The following is a 22,284-nucleotide window of genomic DNA, read 5'->3' as shown; positions in this document are numbered from 1 at the left end:
CCCCTGCCTTTAGTCTCAGGAATTGAAATTCTAGCGTGTCAGGTACGTATCAAGGGTAAAGATTTATGCATTGCTTCTATTTATATTCCTCCAAGAACTATGCTTAATTATAGAAATCTTGTGAATATAGTTGAACTTTTACCGCAACCTAATCTTATTTTGGGAGATTTCAACTCTCATGGAATTGGATGGGGTGAGTCTTTTGATGATCGAAGGGCCAATTTGATTTATGATCTTTGCGAGGACTTCAACATGGCAATTTTGAATACAGGTGATGTAACAAGAATCGCTCCATCTTCAGGCCGCGCTAGTTGCTTAGATTTGTCTCTGTGTTCTTCCTCTTTTTCTTTAGATTGTAATTGGAATGTCATCCAAGATCCACATGGAAGTGATCATTTGCCAATCACTATTTCCATTTCAAATAATTCAAAATCGTCTGAAACAACAAATATTCAGCATGATTTATCTAGAAACATTGATTGGAAGAGATTCTCTTCAATTATTTCAGAATCGGTGGCATTAGTTCATGAGTTACCCCCGCTGGAAGAATATAATTTTCTAACTGGTTTAATTCTTGACAGTGCTATTGATGCTCAGACGAAGCGCTTTCCTGGTAATTCGTTTCGTAGACGTCCTCCTAATCTATGGTGGGACCAAGAATGTACAAATCTCTATAAAGATAAATCGAATGCGTTCAAGGATTGGCGAAAATTGGGCACCCGTGAACGTTATGATAACTACATTTATCTGGAGCGTAAATTCAAAAGCTTCATTAAAGCTAAAAAGAGAGGCTATTGGCGTCATTTTGTAAATGGGCTTTCACGAGAGACTTCCTTGAGCACTCTTTGGAGAGTTGCCAGACAAATGAGAAATTCATCTCATTCAAATGAAGAAGTTGAATATTCAGAAAGGTGGATTTTTGACTTTGCCAAGAAGATATGTCCAGACTCTGCCCCCGCACCTTCTCCCTTCTTAGAGGCATCTGATGATGTTGAGCCTCCGTTCAGTATGACTGAATTTTCTCTTGCCCTTCTTTCTTGCAACAACACGGCTCCAGGGTCAGATAGGATCAAATTTAATTTGTTGAAAAATCTACCTGATAATGCGAAGAGACGTTTGTTGAAACTGTTCAATGCTTTCCTTGAACAGAATATTGTTCCGCATGAGTGGCGACAAATTAAAGTTATAGCTATTCTGAAACCTGGTAAACCTGCGTCTGATTATAATTCTTATAGACCAATTGCAATGCTATCTTGCATTCGCAAATTACTAGAAAAAATGATTCTCCATCGTTTAGACAGCTGGGTTGAATCTAATAATCTTCTCTCGCCATCGCAGTTCGGGTTTCGTAGAGGCAAAGGAACCAATGATTGTCTTGCGCTTCTTTCATCAGAGGTTGACTTTGCCTTGTGTAGTAAGCAACAAATGGCATCAGTGTTCCTAGATATCAAAGGTGCGTTCGATTCTGTTTCCATTGAAGTTCTTTTTCAAAAACTTCGTCTAAATGGGTTTTCCCAGAAATTAAATAGTTTTCTGTTTAACCTAATGCGTGAAAAACATATGAGTTTTTCTCATGGTTCTTCGTCAGTTTTACGCATTAGCTACATGGGTCTTCCTCAAGGCTCATGTCTTAGTCCAATTCTTTACAACTTCTATGTAAATGATATTGATGTTTGTTTATCGGGAAATTTTACTTTGAGACAGTTTGCAGATGATTGTGTTGTATCGGTAATAGGCAAAGACATCACCGATCTTCATAATCCTTTGCAAGATTCTCTTGACAATTTGGTTGATTGGGCCTGTAGATTGGGTATTGAATTTTCTACTGAGAAGACAGAGATGGTTGTATTCTCAAGAAAACATCATCCTGGACAAATACAGCTTAAACTTTTGGATAGACCTATTCGTCACTCGATGTCATTCAAGTATTTAGGTGTTGTGTTTGACTCCAAAGGAACATGGGGTAAACACATAGGCTACTTGAAACAAAAATGTCAGAAAAGAATAAATTTTCTTCGATCCATAACAGGAACTTGGTGGGGAGCTCATCCTGAGGATTTGATTAGGTTGTATAAAACAACCATTTTATCTGTTATGGAGTATGGTAGTTTTTGCTTCAGGTCCGCTGCCTGTACCCATATTTTGCATCTGGAAAAGATTCAATATCGCTGTTTGCGTATTGCTCTAGGATGTATGCAGTCAACACATACAATGAGCCTAGAAATTCTAGCTGGCATACTTCCTCTTTCCGTACGTTTTTTCGAGTTATCATTCCGTTTTTTAATACGGTGTGAAACACTTAATCCGAAGGTGATAGCAAACTTAGAAAAAATGTTGAACTCAGGCGTTCGATCTAGGCGAATGTCTCTATATCATGAATTTATGACTTTGGAAAGTCCATCTGCTTTATTTGGTTTCAAGATCATTCCTTCAATTTTGTTCAATTCCTCTATTACTATTGACCTGTCAATGAAGGATTATGTGAATAATATTTCAGATGATCTCCGCCATTTAGTTATACCTGCGATATTCCTGTCAAGGTATAAACATATTGACCCAACCAAAACTTTTTTTACTGATGGATCTAGTCTTAATGGATCCACAGGCTTTGGTATATTCAATATCAACTTCTTCACTTTTCGTAGGCTTAGTTTACCCTGTTCAGTGTTTGTTGCAGAATTGGCTGCAATATACATGGCCTTACTCCATATTCAAACCTTGGCCCCAGATCACTTTTTCATTTTTTCTGATAGTCTCAGCTCTTTAGAGGTACTCCGTTCAGTGAGAACTAGATATACGTCGTATTTCTTATCTGAAATCCATCAACTTTTAAGTGCTCTGATTACTAGTTCATTTAATATCACTTTCGTATGGATTCCGTCTCATTGTTCGATACCTGGAAATGAGAAAGCAGATTTTCTTGCTAAGAAGGGCACTATGGAAGGAGACTTATTCTATAGGCCTATTACTTTCGATGAATATCTTCATTTTCCTCGTGAACGGGCACTTGTATCTTGGCAGTCAAGTTGGAATAGTAGTGATAAAGGCCGATGGCAATATTCTATCATTCCTAGGGTTTATCTCAAACCATGGTTTAAAGGATATAATTTTTCTCGTGATTTTATACGGGTAGTGTGCAGACTCATGTCTAACCATTATTCTTCGAATGCACATCTTTTTCGAATTAACATCAGTGATAGTAACCTATGCGTGTGTGGTATAGGATATCAGGATATTGATCATATTGTGTGGTTTTGTTCTGAGTTTCAAAATGACAGGTTATCTTTAATAGAAAATTTTCGCAATAAGGGAATGCCACCTAATTTTCCGATTCGCGACGTTCTGGCTACTCGTAATATTGATGCTATTTCTTTAATTTATGATTTTCTCAAATCCATACACTTTCAAATATGAATATATATGTTTAGTTTTCCTTTATTGTTTTGATTTTTATTATTAGCGTTTCCTTTTCTCTATTTCAACTTTTTTCTTCAGAATTCGAAAAGTGAGCAGATTTTCATCCCTTCCCTAGTCCCAAGGAGATAACTAGTTCCTAGGAGATGGTCATCTCTGCAACAAGAAGCTTAAACAAGAAGCCTATAATATTATCTTATTGTGAATTTTGTCATATTGTTTGTCCATATTGTTACATTTTTCGAAAAGATAATAGGGTTTTTATGCCTTTTTGAGAAAGAACATTGGCATTGTTCTACTCAAAGAGGCTTTTCCCTATTCATAAACACGGCTCATTGTTACTTAATGTTGCTGAGCCATTTGAAAATAAATTTAGTACAAAAAAAAATCAAGAGTTCTCATCCAATTCTCTTCTTTTTCTCTTCATTATTGGAAAAAAATACGAGCACAGTTTTTATGTTATGTCATTTGGTACTCGGCAAATATTCCAGCAGTTCTGAATGCTGAGAGCTGAGTAGCTGAGTAGTATTTTCCGAATGCAGAGAAAGAAACAGAAATGAACATGGGTCAAAAGCACACATGGTCTGACGAAGATTTCGTTTGAAACACGCGTGGCAGTTGAGTTGACGACCGACGACAACGGCCGATGATTGTTTTGTGTTTGATTAGAATGGCTTACTTAAATCTTGTTAGAATGTTTGATCCAGTAATACAACTCAATTCATCGTTTTTCATCTATATAGGGTATCCTTGCGTTTGATATCGAACCAATTCTTTTGAAACGCACAAATCACTCCTTATACTGTCTATCCGAGCGTGGGCATGTACGCTAGACAATTCCACGAGTAAACGATTACTCTCAGTTTCAGTTTCTTTCGCAAAGACGTGCCTCAACGAAACATCCCACTAAAGCTGTTTTCCGCCAATTATCAGAACTGTCTTTGATCATTCGAAATATTCAAAAAGACTTATCTCAGAGTTTCATCGAAATGAATTTAGCTTCACTCAGCTTTACTGTTTTGATCTTGTTTGCGACCATCAGTCAATAGTGCTTATCGAAAAATAAGAGATTCACCGCGGCTTTCCTGTTCACAACGAAGTACAAGCTCGATCGATAGATTGGAATCAATCTTCGCAAACGAGTCCGATCATGGCCGGGAAACCATCGGGGTCGCTACGTTTGACACTAGTTCGATATCACTCGAAGGGTTGGTTGCTTCTCGTATACTCAGGTGGCTCGCACACCGGAGCAATAAGCAACTAGCAAATAGCAAATTATATCCACACGCGGCATCATGTTTGATTTCCGGTTTTTGTTTCCCTATTCCACTTTTGATCAGTATTATATATATTCATTGTCATAGGATGGTTTAAATATCCTAGAATAGCATGTAAAAGGTGCTCCCATCAACAGTAATTTGAAATTCATAATGCAACTATACAAATCAACCACTTGTCCATCATACCCCCACTATCCGTCTTACCCGCGGTTGCCTACTCCTCGTTAAAAACGGGAAAAGTGTATCTCTATGCACTTAGTTAATCCCCTTGCCGTACGATTTAATTTCCAATAGCACGGCCCAAATACAAGCACATAGAGCCGTTCCGCTAGTCTGCTGAGCGTGTGTATTTTACATTGGCGCTATATGATGTGGAGTATATGTTGTGAAATAGTTGCGTTATATAGTTCAAAAATAAAAACCGAACGTATCATTGGTACGTATTTTTTTTAAAGTTAATATCAATTATTTTTTTTGAAATTCGTTAAAAATTTAACACATTAAGGACCGCACGTTTTGGCGCAAACTTGAACGCTTCATTTGTTCGGATTCCACGAATGAGGTCGTTTCCTTCGGTGGTGATGAGACGAAGGCGAGTAGGTCTTGTTAGATTCTTGGCAAACCAAGGATTTAACCATCAAGTGTAGAAAACACGGGTTATTTCGAGATCTATCCGTAATAGACGGAACGCAAACCGAAATGTAGTTTTGAAAACGCGAATAAATTCTGTAATTCTGTTGTTGCTTTGACAAAAACAAATTTACTCAATTTTTTTACACCGATTTTTGAAAAACTGCCAAAAATGGGGTTTTAGAGAATTATTTGTAATTTAGCAAATATTACAGTAAGTTCTAATATTAGCAGGAAATTTTTGAGCCTAGTATCCCCAAAACACTTATGAACGTTTCATATTGATACGTTCTGCCGTTTTTTAAATCAATCGATCAAAACTTGGAGTAAATTAAAGGAGCACTTCAAGGCATATTGTACCAGAAGTTCAAAATGCTTTGCGTACTCTCAGAATGAACGATTCTTACTACACATACATGCAGAGCATCTGTTGGGCATACATTGCTTGTTTTCATCCGTAGTTTTTTGCAGCAGAAGCGGAGTTATTATCAATAGCGTTCTTGTAGATGATTTCAATATGAATGCGGTCTTTCTACTAGCGCAAAATTTTTCATAGAACTAACATGACTTTGTGAAACAGTTAACGAGCTATTTCCTGGACAAGAGTTTTTGTGTGACGTATATTATTTAATTTACTAACACCTATTTCGCGATCTTCATAGAGTGGCTTTCTCACTATCTAGTGGAAATCGAAAAATTGCCAGAAAAGGATTATTTCGGATTAGGATTAGGATTGTTCGAATCAAGAACAAAGTCATAGAAACTCGAGCTCTCGTTCGAACTGATGGACCGACCAACCGATGGATTTTCTCCGTTTCCGATCAATTTATTTATACACTTAGTTAGCTTCTCTGCAGAGCATTCAGGTACCCGGAAATCATAACTAAGGGTTGGTTGATCTTTCTGGCTGAATATGTCCATAATTTGATGGATGTCTGATTTTTTTACGGAACTAACCACCGATTAAGAATATCTGTACACGAATGTTCATTACAGTCTACTTCTTCACGGTACCAGCATTCCAGGGCGAAAAGCACAGAGCATGCATAAGAACACAGTTTACCTAATCTGGCTATACAATTACAATGTGCAGTTTGCATCGTTAAGTGCGATTCACATACAACATCCACGTCACGTTCACGTTCCGTCCCGTCACGTTGCGTTAATTATTCTTCCAAGCAGTTCTTATGGAAACATTCACATTCACCGGCAACGGCAACTTCGACTTGCCGTTGCTGGTGTATGTGAATGCTTCAATAGGAATTGCATGGAAAAATAATTGACGCAACGTGACGTGACGGAACGTGAACGTGACGTGGATGTTGTATGTGAATCGCGCTTTACTTTGGAACTTTTCGAATGCTCATTCTGTTTTATTTGATATGGGCCATAGCCATAACAGAAATATCTATTTTTATCGCGTACTTAGCTTTGACGTTAAAATAAATATTTTTTGTAAAAACATACATGTTATGAATAAAAATTAACGCGAAATTAAATAATTGTGTTAGGCTACAAATTGTTTGAAAAAAAAAACAGAATAAAATCGATATTTTAGTTCCTCCCGATATTTTTGTCCACTAAATCTACACACACCAAGATAAACATATGTTTGTATAATAATCCAAAAGTTGAAGGTTTAAGCTTTGAAATGATGTATCTACCATTATCTCAATAGAATGTTTCGAAAGCTTGTTTTCGATTTTCAAAAGTAGTGAAAGAGATCTGTATGGTGGAGTACGAATTCGAGTTTGATCCACTGTATGCAAGAAGTTTTCGAATTTCTAGCGATAACTTCAGATCCAACACAAAGAGGTTTTTATGGTCCTTGGTTTGTCATATCCGGAAGCTCAACTGTCTCATTCTTCGCTATTGTGAAAGTCTACTGTTAAGAACCCGAGAGCTCATCGGATGATTTTTTTTTGTTAATCATTCACTCTTGGGTACCACGAGGTATCACTCAAAATTCATTGCAGTTTGAACTTGAAACCATTTTCAATCCGTTCAATGCGTGTTTCATTTTTCTAGCGTAAATCGTATATACGAACACACATTCATTAACGAATCGATCGTTTAGTTAGATTTTTTCTTTCCTATATTCAAACACATCAACATACAAAAATTAATGCACGAGATTAGGGTCTGTGTGTGTATAAGAATCCAACACAAACTATATCGTAGAAAACCATAAAACGGATTGTGGAACCTAACCGTCATTGGACATATGTAGCAAGTAAAATAATTAAATCTAATCTAATGGAGAAAAAAACACTAAAAGGAACAAGCTGGACTTGTCATGGAGGTAATATATTTAAAACTAAGAAAAAAAATCACAGATGAAATCATTAGTTCAATGTTTAACTTTATATTTTGCGCATTTTACTTTTTAAGATGAATTTACACATTGATATGAATTTGCCATGTAAGGAATTTAGAAAACAAAACAAACAACCTAGTGAAATTGTATTGTACTTTTAGACGAGCAAGAGACAGAGAGTAAGCATCTTGTAACACAAATATCATAATGCAATTCTTCTTGTACGACCAACTGTGAAATATTTTAACATACTACTGGAGAAGCCCACACTGGAGGCTGTTAACGCTTCGGATTTCCTCGGGAGTCGAAACTAAACTAGTTTACACATGTAACAGATCTAGGTTTTTTTGTCGCGAAATCGCCATCTGAAAACTACTAGGACCGATCTGAGGCAGCCTCGGAATACTTAATCTCTCAACTCAACTATCTCTCTCCTAAACGAAATGATTCTGTCCTACACTACACTACCTAACCAACCATAGTTTACACACTACAAAAGAGAAACAAAAACAAGTTCTAAAAAATTTAACTTACAGCAAACAAACAGAAAAGCCAAGGATGAAGATGCTAAAATCACATAGTTCTAGGCAACGACGATTGATGTTTTAATTGTGGGTAGTGAGTAACTATGACTATAATCACACACACAAATAGAGACCACAAATACCAGCAAACAATCACAACAGTACACCACCACCCAACTAGCTAGAATACACGAACGAACAACAACAGCAACACATCATACTCGCGTTTGATGGGTAGCCAAACTCGCGTAGCACACTCACTCAGTATGAACTACTAACTTTTACTACCGCATGCATATACTACCACAATCCGGTGGCGTTGCCTAAGCGCCAGCCCGACGGCGTAGACATTAACCACGTAGTGACTACAACTTGGTGTGATCTCACACCGCTGAGAAAGCTGGTGAAAACAAAATTCAAAACGATATGTTGTTTGGTGTATCTCGGAATGTGGAAAACATTGATTAATCAAAAGTAAATTCATTGGAAAGGTATAACGAAAATAGGGAAAAAAAAACTGAAAACTATGGAGACTACAACACGTCTGAAAACAATCCATTGAACTACGTGAGGCGGGCATTTATTCAAAAGAGATAAATTATTAACCTGTTGAAAAATAAGTATCTGCCAGTTCTCGTTATTCATCCGAACAAAGTCCTTTGTGAGCCATAAATGGTTCTGTTTATAACATTTTTGAAGTAGTTTGATCCGCTCCATCCGGGGAAAAATCGGAAATTGCTCACGTAGTCGAAATTTTTGCTCAGTGTTTTTTTTGCGTGCTAAAATGTTACAGTATGTATTTTAGCGCGATAAGATCAACTTAGCAGCGTGAATCTGTGTTTTCAAAGAAATACTGCTCTGTTGAAGAAAGTAAATCAATGTTGGATGGCCCAGCAGTAAACTGGAAAATGTTTAAGGATTTTACGAGCGATGTTCAGTCCACCGCTCAGCGCAGCGCACTGAAAGTACGACCGACAGGATGGCAGAGGAAGGAACGCAACGAAAGGACGATCGCGAGGACACAAACACCAACATACGCCCCACCCGTGGGAGAGTGCATTGCGAGCGCAAGCAAACTGCACTGCGTGCAGGGAGGGAGTTCTATTTCAACCGCCAAAGGAAGAGGTTTATTTTATGTGCTGAACTCACGATAGAAGAAAGAGCTTAAAAGAAAGTTTGATATTTGATCTTGTAAATTTTGCTGTAAATATAAAATGTGTACAAAGTAATAAATACTTTAATTTGCTATCAACTAGTTAATCCCTTATTCGGTCCGTGGTACAGTTTTGTGTTTTGGATTGGTCCCTAACAGGACCAAAGTGGTATGGAATTTTCCATACCTCGCATTGCACGCGGCACTGGGCCGCTCGGAATCATTCCGTGGAAACGCACTCTCTCCTAAGTAGCATAACTGCTACTTTGGTTGAGATTTGCAGATTCGTTGATCTTGCGTGTCAGCCGCATGGGCGGCTGTGGAAAATTTGCAATCGAACACGCACAAACATGATCGCAGAATACAGTCCACTGCTTGGTGAAAAAACATTTGGTCCTTCGAACCGGATGGAGGCCGGATGACATATGGATGGCATTTGGATTTTGGTCAACGATTTGGCAAGCAAACTGTGCCATGGATTTGAGTGAGTGGATTAGCTGGTTGGTAGCAAACAAAATTGAAATAGTGAATCGCAAAAAGACTGGAAAAAGTGCTTGCAAATTGCAAAAAGTGAATATTGGATTATTGGAAAAAGACATTGGACATTGGTAAATTTATGAAAACATTTAATGTGCAACAAAAACTATTAAAGCTTAAAGTGGAAGTGATTTCAAGTGCTATAGAATGAAGAACACGCATGCTAAAGGTGGAGCTGCTGGCGGGACCGGTGCGCAATCCGGTAGCGGCGATGGCGCCGACATGGCAGAGTACAACACGCTGTCCAATCTTCGAGGACTAGCGAAAGGGAAAATCATCCGCTTATACGACATGTTGGAGAGAGTGGAAGAGGAACAAACGCAGCTAACATCGCCACAGGTAAAGGTGTACATAAAGAAACTAGATGCTGCCTATAAGGAATTTCACAACTACCATGAACGGATCGTGGCGGTGGTGGCGCATGATCGGAAAGAGGATCAAGACTGTGAGTACGTTGAATTCGAGACGCTATACGATAATGTGTCGATTTTTCTCGAGACGTGGCTCGAGAATTTTGCCGCACCTGACTCTCGTCCTGCTACTGGTCAACCAGTAAGTCAACAGCCGTTGATTGAGCAACAATCGCTTCCTCGTGCCATTCCTACATTTGATGGCAAATACGAGCAGTGGGAAAAGTTCAAGATTATGTTCGGGGATGTGGTGAACAAGTCAAATGAGCCACCACGAATCAAGCTCTATCATTTGGAGAAAGCATTGATTGGGGATGCTGCCGGTTTGATTGATGCGAAAACAATTGCTGATGGCAATTATCATCGCGCATGGGAAATTTTAAGAGAGAGGTTCGAGGATAAGAGGCGCATGATTGATATGCATATTGTTGGTCTGTTAAGCATAACGAAGATATTTAAAGAAGATCATTGCGAATTACGGAAGCTTGTTGATACATGTGTGGGTCATGTCGAAAATTTGAAATTTCTGGGTCAGGAATTTTCAGGTGTGTCCGAACTGGTTGTCGTACACATCCTTACTAGCGCTCTAGACAAAGAGAGCAAACGAGCATGGGAATCAACAATGGAACATGGGTCGCTTCCGAATTATCATGATACAATCTCATTTCTTAAAAATCGCATTTCCATTCTTGAAAGATGTCAGGTGTCCGATACAAGTAACAATCAAAAACTGTTAGATTCTATGTCACATAAAAGAAATCAAGTATCGAACAAACAACCAAATTCGCGAGTAAACACAGCTACAGTTTCGGCTAATTGCGAGTTTTGTGAAGGTAACCATTTCGCATTCAAATGCTCAAGTTTTCATGGATTGGATATTGATGAGCGACTCAAAATGGTGCGTGACAAACGAGTTTGCTTCAATTGTTTGAGAAGAGGTCACCGTGGGTTAGATTGTCCATCATCTAAATGTTGCTCAAAGTGTCAGCGTAGACATCACAGTTTGCTTCACAGGGAAGGAGTTCGTTCATCAAATATGGGTAAAAGACATACAGCATTAGAGAATCAAAAACAGCATTGCACTCCCAGCACTTCGAGAGGTTCATCAATGCAGGATATTACTGCTGCTTATTCCAACACGCATGGAAAACCAGCTCAGCAAGTGCTTTTGCTAACAGCACAAGTTATAGTTTTGGATAAAGACGGAAATCCGCATACAAGTCGAGCACTTTTGGATAGTGGCTCGCAAATCAACTTCATTTCAGAGTCAATGCTTGATAGGCTAGGAGTGCAGAAAGAAAAGGCAAACATATCAGTAAACGGAGTTAGCAACATCAAATCCAAAGCTCAACACAAAGCTAGGATAAAAGTATGCTCTAAATATAGCAACTTCGAAATCGATTTGAATTGCTTGGTTACTCATAAAGTCACTGGTATTCTGCCAACTTACGAGATAGATATAGCCTCATGGAACATTCCGCCCGGAACACAATTGGCTGACCCTTCATTCTACAAACCTGGACAAATAGATTTGCTAATCGGAATGGAGTGGTTCGATGATCTCATTAAACCCGGACGAGTGAAGTTTTCAGAAAAATTGCCAACTTTGATGGACTCGCAATTTGGATGGCTAATTGGTGGAAAGGTTAAAAGCGAATCTGTATCTGGTTCTACCTTTTATTCACATACAGTAACATTTTCAACAAAGCAATTAAGTCAACAGATTCATAATTTTGGAAAATTGGATCACGTGGCCACTAAGCAATGTGTGCCAATCGAGATTGATGAGTGCGAAGCTCACTCTCAGTCTACATTGCGTCGCAACTTTCAAGGTTATGATATGGTTCAACTACCATCGCAGAAGACATATAGACAGCTAAAAGATTCTAAGCATAGAGTTCTAAAGAAATACAAGCTATACAAGCAACAGGAAGGCCAACAACAATATGATAAGTTCATAGAAGAGTTTGTACGCTCAGAACACTTTTATGAAATAAATGAGAAACCAGATGCAAGTAGGATTCTAAAGTGGCAACTTTGCAAGCAAAAGTTAAATTTCGAAAAGAAGAATGATAAAAATATCAAAACTTATGTACTATCAAGAGATGCTAGGAGTAATAAACGCAAGCGAAAAACTAGAGCAAAAGAATGGACATCCTTTCCCTCAAGTGCGCTTCATTGGGAGGCCGGAATAAAAAGTTTAACGATTCTTCTAAATCATGTTTATAAACAAACTATCCTTAAAAAATGGAATTTGCGACTCTTTTATGTTATTAGGAACTCATGACCCCTATTTTCCCATTGTTCCCAAAAGACCCAGAAGTTTTGATAACTGAACACATGGTTATTGGTAGCTCTCTAATATCCATACTCGAACTCTCCTATAAAGATATTCCCATAAATCGATTGTACCGATTGCAACGCATCCAGCAGCTGAGACAGTATTTCTGGAATCGCTGGTCTCATGAACATTTGGTAGACCTCCTATTGAGAGCAAAATGGACAAAAAAGGAATTCAACGTGGTTATCAATACAGTCGTCCTCCCAAAGAAATACAAGGTTCCAACTCAACAAAGAGATATAGGCCGAGTCGCACGAACCGACCTTGGATTTGATGGCCTAGTTCAAGTCGTGGATATAGGTGTTGGCGATTCAACTTTTAGAAGACCGATCCACAAACCAGCGCCACTACCTATTTTGGACAACGCATCGATTGAGGACAAGGATAATTCAACAGAATGACTTTTCTTCTGCCGTGGGAGTATGTTCAGTCCACCGCTCAGCGCAGCGCACTGAAAGTACGACCGACAGGATGGCAGAGGAAGGAACGCAACGAAAGGACGATCGCGAGGACACAAACACCAACATACGCCCCACCCGTGGGAGAGTGCATTGCGAGCGCAAGCAAACTGCACTGCGTGCAGGGAGGGAGTTCTATTTCAACCGCCAAAGGAAGAGGTTTATTTTATGTGCTGAACTCACGATAGAAGAAAGAGCTTAAAAGAAAGTTTGATATTTGATCTTGTAAATTTTGCTGTAAATATAAAATGTGTACAAAGTAATAAATACTTTAATTTGCTATCAACTAGTTAATCCCTTATTCGGTCCGTGGTACAGTTTTGTGTTTTGGATTGGTCCCTAACAGGACCAAAGTGGTATGGAATTTTCCATACCTCGCATTGCACGCGGCACTGGGCCGCTCGGAATCATTCCGTGGAAACGCACTCTCTCCTAAGTAGCATAACTGCTACTTTGGTTGAGATTTGCAGATTCGTTGATCTTGCGTGTCAGCCGCATGGGCGGCTGTGGAAAATTTGCAATCGAACACGCACAAACATGATCGCAGAATACAGTCCACTGCTTGGTGAAAAAACAAGCGAAGTTAAAAAAATTACATCAAACTGGTCGGTCGAAATCCTCAACATTGGAAACTGCAGACTCCATATGATGATGATGTTGGATTAAAGAGGCTTTAAACTTTTCAGTTCATTCGCCTCTAAATGGACTCCATATGATTCACAATTCTTCCAAGGAGGGGTTGAGGAAAACCGAAACGAATTTGAATGACTTTTTGAGAGTATTGTACAGTCTTTTATTTTTTTTATTAAATTCGTTTATTTTTACAGGCTCAGTTACATAAGTTTAAAGGACTATTGTACTGTATTGTACTATTGTACAGTCTGCTTAAAAACATTCCTATGAGAAGGGCAGATTACACGGCCGTAACGGGTTCAACTGTATTTCCGTATAAGTTTTGTGATGTTTACTGGGTGGAGAATGAACGTGTTGCAGGACGTGCAGTTCAAATGCTAACACATCTCAGATGGTTTGTCGGCGAGGCAAAGAAACAAGACGAGAATGAACTTAAGGAAAGGCAACCAAACTTTAAACGGAGCTTTGAATCAGTTTTCCGGTCAATGGTATTCGAGATTGTCGCCAATGCTGTGGATGAAAGGTTGCTGGGACCGAAATTTACTTACTAGTTACAGTTAAATCGTTTTTGCATGAATATCAGACAGAGGCACCGATGGTTCCTTCCTTTTCGATGGCGAGGTGGTATGGAGAAAATTATGAAACTCACAGAAACCAATCTACTGCTACCTGGAAGTATTGTAAATATTGGAAAGCTTTAAAATGAATCAAGGCTCTGGAATAAAAATGGAATGCGGTTTAAAGAAAGAGGAGTCAGATTCAGGGTCATTAAAAGGTGCTACTTGCTTCGTGTTGTTTACTTCAACTCGTCTCATATGCTCCTATTTTTGCTAAGTATTTTTTGTCCGGCGTTGTTTCAACAAGACAAGTTTGCTGTGTAATTTTATTTGCTGCTTCTAGCCATACTCAATCGGAGAGTACTTGACAGATGAAATCGTTATTTTTTTCCTTTATTTAATTTGGCGCAACAGGATAAAGAGTCATTAGAAAAACATTTATTCGAAAGACATTCACCTGAATTCTAATCATCCGAATGTAACAAATAGCCAAATGAACATTTATCTAAATGCGACATTTACCCGAATGCAACATTCACCTGAATGTTACATTTACCCAAATGTAGTATTTGTACATGTATATGTAAAAAAACTAATGTTAAAAACTTTTATATCTTAAAAGACCACTGCCAACACCTGAGTAAGATTTTTAACGATGTATTTAAAATGTTATTTTTCCAAAATAGTAATAACTCCCCAAAAACTTTGCCGCACATAATATTTTAAACGACATCTTGATTTGGAGTTACGAGTTTCTGAAAAAAAGTTGAATGTTTCTGCATGCGCCGAAACGTAATTAAAATTAGTAGTAAAAGCATTTCTGATAGCAAATAAAACAAAAAGTTGTTTGAAATTGGTGAAAATCCTTAGCTATGAAGTTTTTCGGATAGAATTTTTATATATACTAAGGTGTTGGAATAAGGATTGGAGTATACTGACGAACGAACGTGATGTGATCGAAAGGTGGAGGCAGCACTCCGATGAACACCTGAATGGCGTACAGGCAGAGGACCAAAATGACGATGGAAGCGATTACGTTGGTGCAGTAAATAATGAAGATGTACCACCCCCAACGATAGGTGAAGTAAGGAATGCTATTAAACGGTTGAAGAACAACAAATCAACTGGCGAAGATGGCATCGGAGCGGAACTTATCTAGATGGGAAAAATTGGTTAGTTATCTGCATCGGCTGATTGTCAGAATTTGGGAAACAGAACAACTACCGCAGGAGTGGAAAGATGGGGTTATTTGCATTATCTTCAAGAAAAGGGACAAACTAGACTGTGAAAACTTTCGTGCAATCACCGTCCTGAATACCGCCTACAAAGTGCTTTCCCAAATCATCTTCCGTCGTCTATCGCCACTGACAAACAGATTCGTGGGAGGTTATCAGGCCGGCTTCATCGAAGGTCGGTCTTCTACTGACCAAATCTTCACCTTGCGGCAGATCCTCCAGAAATGCCGTGAGTACGAAGTCCCCACGGACCATCTATTCTTAAACTTTAAAGCCGCATTCGATTCAATAACTCGAAAAGAGCTATGGAGAATCATGGACGAAAACGGCTTCCCGGGAAGCTGACAAGACTGATTAAGGCTACGATGGATGGAATGCAGTGCTGTGTGCGAATTTCGGATTATCTGATCCATTTGAGTCCCGCAGGGGGCTTCGACAAGGTGATGGTCTCTCTTGCCTACTGTTCAACATCGCGTTAGAGGGTGTTATGAGACGAGCGGCGTTTAACTTGCGTGGTACGATTTTAAATAGATCCAGTCAATTGATCTGCTTCGCTGATGGCGTAGACATTGGCGGCAGAACATTTGAGATGGTAGCTGAACATTACACCAGACTTAAGCACGAAGCAGAGAGAATTGGACTGAAAATCAATGCGCCTAAAACCAAATACATGCTGGCTTTCGGATCCGAGCACGACAGGACCCGATTAGGTAGTAGTGTAATGATCGACGGCGATGAGTTCGAGGTAGTGGACCAATTTGTCTACCTTGGCTCAATGGTAACGTCTGACAATGATACCAGCCGCGAGATCCGGAGACGCATCATCAATGGGAGTCGTACCTACTATGGTCTCCACAAACACTTAAGATCAAACAGACTTAGTAGTCGTGCGAAATGTTCCCTGTACAAAACGCTCATAAGACCGGTTGTCCTCTACGGGCACGAGACGTGGATAATACTCGAAGAGGACCTGCGAGCACTCGGAGTCTTTGAACGGCGGGTGTTAAGAACCATCTTCGACGGTGTACAGGAGGTCGGACAACTATCCTGCAAAAATGGTGTTCATCGGGAATCCGGCTGGTACTAGACGACGAGGAGCACAGTAGGCAGGGTGTTAGACCAAGTGGAGTATGACATGGTGAGCATGGGGGTCCGCGGAATTGGAGAGAGATAGCCACGAACCGAGTTAATTGGAGAAAAATTGTGAATCAGGCCATGTTTTAAAGACGTTAAGCCAAAATAAATAAAAATAAACTAAGGCAAACGCTCCTTTAATGTCTAAGGAAACAGAAGCCACCTGTTTTAATGAACAAAGGTGGTCTGAATTTCGTAAGCAAGTAACGCGAGACAATCAATTATCCGGATTTCTCTCAACCAACTCGCCCTTGTGGAAACCGAACTGCTTATCTGAGAAAAAAGCTTATCGTTTCAAGCCATTCGTTAAAACGTCGGAGGACCATTTTATCCAATAACTTACGGACGCAAGATAGCATGGCAATTGGTCTGTATGAATTATGGTGCATATCTGGTTTATTTCCTTTTGTTTCCCTGCTATGCGATGAGAAAGTTTGCCTTTTCGGATGCGCGTGGCAGTGTTTTATAACTATAGAACCAGACGGAAAAACTCTCACTCCTTCACAAAATTAACGTCAATTTCAATTTTTTAATTTTGTAAAGGAATGAGAGTTTTCTCATCTGGTTCTATAGTTAAGAAACACTGGAATTTTAGTTTTTTGGATGTTTCACGCCTGAACACAACAATAATATTCAAATGGCCAGTCTTTTAAATGAAGACAGTTGTCATACTCTACACTATATACTTCAATTCAACCGACTTCTTACATATCTCTGGAAACTTAGAAAAAATGAGTGGTTCTACAGTTGTGAAACGCAGTGTACAGCGCGGACTCGATTATATACAGTCTCCGATTTTTTCTCACTGTATATAATCGAGTCAAAAAATTTTTTTTTATTCGTTTTTTATGCATATATTTTTCGTTTATTGAAAATAAATGAATTTAATTTTTAATTCATTCCCTTAAAGTCAGAAAACACCTTACTAGCACGAAAAAAATATTGTTTTCCAGAATCTCTCCGACAGTTGATTATATTTGATGAAAAAATTATAAGGGGTTGTATCTAGGACACGACCGCATATTTTCGCTGTAGAACTACGAAATTATATTATAGAATCGACTTGTTTACCACTTCGGATATTATTTTAGAATGCATCGAAACTTTTGTAATAGATTATGTTCTTCGTTACAAATAAATTTGATGATCGTCCTTTTACGTTTGATATGATGCCTAAGCCTACCAAAATATTTGAACGGAAAATTGTCAAACGATCATTGTATTTTACATTTCCCTCTGAAATTATTGCACATCTCATGTTTACGTAGTTCTCGAACCGCGAAAATTCATTCACCTCTAGTATCTGAAATGACGATTTTCCCAGGCTTCTCAGTACGAAGCGAGTACAAAAGTACTCAACACCAAAAATTACCCCCGACTTACATGTATTTGCAAAGCGGATTCCCTCAGGCACATTAATTTTGAAGTCCGTGTTAGGGAAACATAGCTCGGTGGAAACAAAAATACCCCAGAATTGCATGTATATTTGCAAAGCAGATTTCCACAGGTACATCGATATTGAAGTCTGTGTTGGGGAAACCGTAAATCGGGCCAATCAAAACATGGCAGTTAGGGTTTAGATTTAGATAACGCTTGACATTTTACAGTTATTCAATTGTTTATCTCATGAAAAATAACATTTTATTGAGACGAGCAGAAATATTTCCTATCACTGCAAACATCTTTCCGATCTGTTAAGAAATGTTCGAGTTATAAGCATTCGAAATACCGGTAGAGTTAGCATACAAATCAGCAGAACAAATGTATGGGAAAAAATTAAGTTCTTCCAGTTTTCATGAATTTAAACCGTTTAGAGATTAGCGAATTGTAATGTATAACATATCAAACAAATCTTAGAAAATTTCCGATTTGATTGTTTTGCAAATCATGAAAATTCGTTCACAGTGAAAACAGTCATTAACGTTAACTTCATTTCATGAAAACGTGACCTGTTTTCTGATTTGGCACCCTTCCTAAAAGACGTAGTTCTATGTCAAAAAATCCTTCTGCGCATAAGTTCGAATTTAAACAATGAAAGAGTTATAGAACTTTTTTTTGTTCCGGACTCTGTTGTCTCTAACTGACTACACTAAAATGTACGCTGCGTGAACCAATGTCGTTGCCTTCATTTGAAAGATGAGAAAATTTAGTACAGGATATAGTAGTGGAACATCCAAATTAGTGGGTTTAAATAACTGTTTTGAAAGTAAAATTTCATAGTTAGTAATTTTTAATGTGTGATTAATAAGCTTATCTCGAAAATTTATATTGAACTTGAGTGTTTCTATCAATCAAATTAAAGCTCTCTATTAGCTCTACAATTTGTTCTATGACACCCAACTTCTATCTTTCTTGATTTCGCTGCAGTATCGATATAAACAACTGGTGAAAACTCAAGCAAAATCTTCAAAAATCGCGATTTTTACCTCACTATACCTATAATAGCCACTTAAATTCTACCTTAACGTTCAAAGATTGAATTTTTCCTTGAAACAAGTCATAGTTGAAATGTAAAAAATACACAGTCGAGTCGAGTTCAAAATTGTATATAATCGAATCACATATAATCGAGTCCGACCTGTATTAAGGCGGGATTCCACCTTTCGATTTGATGCATGCTACAAGTCAATGCTTCTTGCTTATTGGAGTATATCATTTTACGCTATAATTGGTATTCGGCCTGATTCTACGCGGCGTGTGAGGTGAGATGACAATTGTCACATCACCATCACGCAACTCTCCTCACTCTATTCCTACAGTCGTTTCGGATGCCGTGAGAGGTTCATTTGATGTATGTGAGAGGATGAACAGCAAGTGACAAGGCGTTCATTCTGCTGGTTGCCAAATCTGATCAAAGATGCCACATTCGCACATGTGTTCACGAATTTGCAGACATTTAACTTTTATCACAACCTTTTATTCCTGCTGCAGGCTATTTAAAATAGTGACAAAACATTATTGATTCCATATGATAAACGAAGCTGGTCAGTATGTCAGACATTAGCACATATTTACAAATATTTCAAATTTTTATCGCATATATTTGAGAAAAAACATCTGGCATCCCAGAATTTTATTTGTTTCGCTCAGAGAGGTCAGATATTTGTTTTGCTGCAGTCAGTACCGTATCTATAGATCTGATTTAACCTGGCCTGTTGTTAGTGTATCAGGACATTCTGCCGAATTTGCAGGTATTTGATTTAGATTTGGTGAAACAGTTGATTGCATCCTGTAAAGTTTAGCATTTTTGTTTGTTTTGGTCGTAGTTGCTGCTGCTCTCTGCACTCTCAGTGTTAAATTGTTGCTCTGGCTCCGGCTCGGGCATATACCACGGCTTCTGAAATGGATATGCAGTTCGGTGACGATGACTCGCGGATAGATAGATGAAACACAAGATCCATGTGATAGATATATTTTAGAGAAAATGAATAGATTTCATGAAATGAAAATAATTTCGGTGTGCTTATTCGTCCAATTGAGGAATAACAGACTCACTACCGCTTTCACAACAAAAAAAAACAAACTACTTGCAATTTGTCTCTCGTACTGTGAAAATTGAAGATAAATTGAATTTATTGATACATATAATACCATTACTATCGATTCTATACGACCCAAAAAACACTTATTATTCCTCTTCCATTTTTCATTTGTTTTCATGCACTGTCGACACCTCAAGACATGTCGACGATTGTCACCTAGAAATCCCAGTTCATGTGACAATCGTCACGTATATTTGAGAGCGGGAATAAAGTGAGAGTTCATTCAAGTGAGATTTCTCACGGCATACGCCTGGTGGAATCGCGTGACATAAGTGACAATTATCATCTCACCTCACACGCCACGCAGAATAAGGCCGATTGTTGAGCGATGTTGCCCTTATCCAATGGCTTGCGGATCGGTGCGGCGTGTGTAGCACGACAATGTTGGGGCAACTACATCATTTATTGACGATTATCATAATTCACCAGAATAATAGAGCAACAACATTATTTATTATAAAAACAATAACATCAAGACATATGTTGGAGCAGTGCGCGATCGCACATTACTGTGTAGTGGCTGAGGTGGAAACAAGATTTAAAAAAACGTGCAAGTATCATATCCATTGTTGTTTACGTTTAACTTGTAGCATGTATCATGTCGAATGCCGCCTTTAGAAATCATGTTTTGCGCAACTTAGAGCATTTGATGGAATGATGGGAATGATTTGAGAAGTGGATAATTCGGACGCAAATATGCTTTTTACGCACTGAAATGCATATAAACCATCGGAAAAAACTAAATGGACGATAGCTTCGTCGAATATGCTTCTTTTCATATACCGCACGAAAAAAACGAACAAAAATAGGGTTTTCTCTACTTTCTATGATGTTCATAGTGTACTACCCCCGCAATAGTCTTAATAAACGTTTCTTGGCGACGTTTGGGTGGTTCTTCAACAGATTAAATTTGATTCCATCGCAACCAGGAGCTGAATCATAGCGTGGAATAAATGCAAGTGTGAATTCGGTCTTTGAAAACAATGGCATTACTATTGAGAGACGATGTATTACGTGATATGTGATATTCGCAGGGACGCGTCACCAGTGACTGCGTTTTTTCGCTTAAATCAGATTTATTGCATTTGGTCTCCAAAAATTCATACTTATAAAAGCTTTTCCATTGAACCATTTTGGCAAAAAAAATTCAAAGCAGAAGATTTATCCAAATAACCAGCCGAGCACTCTTTGTCCCACCAAGGAGTATCAGGACGTCGGCGAAATTTCGCACCAGGAAAACTTCAACTTTTCTTTTGAGCTTGAATAGCAGTGTTGTAAATCAAGCTAGGAAATAAATCATATTCTTCAAGAGGTGAGAGTTCAGATGTTTAATTGATACACTTCTATCTGGTACAGTGGAACCCCGATTATCCGCGAGCGGATGGTCCGCGATGCGGATTGTTCGCGACAGCGAGCTCCATAGTAAACCTACATGTCTTCCCGGAATTTGTCAGTAAATTATAGGCTCATGCACTTTTGTTTTGGTCATGGCTTCAACATTATCTGACCACTGATGTTCACGACCTTGCAGATGGATAGTTTAATAATTTCTGTATTGATAAAACATAGTTTTATGCTGAAAACTCTTTTTTTTCCTGTTTGAAACTCGAATAATCGGGGCTCTACTGAATTAGCAAATTTTTACCCCGTCAATATTGTGGTAAGATCGTATACAATCTCGACCAATTTCGTTGTTGTTCGTGGAATGAGTATGACATGTCCGATACATTCCCATTGGACTAGAATGACCGTTCTTGTTCCAACGGGCTCTTTTCCCTTCCGCTGCATTTCCTTTCCAATCGCATGGCGCTTTTGTTTCCCCGCATTCTTATTACCACCCATTACTACACCAGCTCGCCAATCGGGATTCGTATTGGTACCGGTGTTTCCATGCGTACCGACAGACTGTTGTCCAGAATTGCGCCAAAGCGCATTATACCACAGAAACTGGGATACGTAGAAACCATCGAGTCTTTCAATATCCTTGTGTGGCATGAATGAATGGGATTGATTTACGATTTGCAACAGACGCGACACCGTTGAATGGGGGTGTGTGTATTTAAGCACTTTCGCGTCCAGTATGGATTCGCTATTCGTCGGTGCCACTAGTTGTCGCAAT

At 38.7% G+C, this 22,284-nt stretch overlaps 1 protein-coding gene across 1 annotated transcript; it reads left to right on the top strand.

Annotated features, from left to right (window-relative positions):
• Positions 1-10,002: 10,002 nt before the first annotated feature.
• LOC129774306 (uncharacterized) lies at positions 10,003-13,007 on the top strand. The gene is made up of 2 exons (XM_055778023.1): positions 10,003-12,280; positions 12,580-13,007. Exons 1-2 carry the CDS (start codon positions 10,003-10,005, stop codon positions 13,005-13,007), a joined length of 2,706 nt encoding a protein of 901 aa, XP_055633998.1.
• The last annotated feature ends 9,277 nt before the right edge of the window (positions 13,008-22,284 follow it).

The sequence above is a fragment of the Toxorhynchites rutilus genome, chromosome 3 (genome assembly GCF_029784135.1).
Source record: "Toxorhynchites rutilus septentrionalis strain SRP chromosome 3, ASM2978413v1, whole genome shotgun sequence".
Classification (NCBI taxonomy): Eukaryota; Metazoa; Arthropoda; class Insecta; order Diptera; family Culicidae; genus Toxorhynchites; species Toxorhynchites rutilus.
This window is presented reverse-complemented; position numbering and strand designations above follow the sequence as displayed.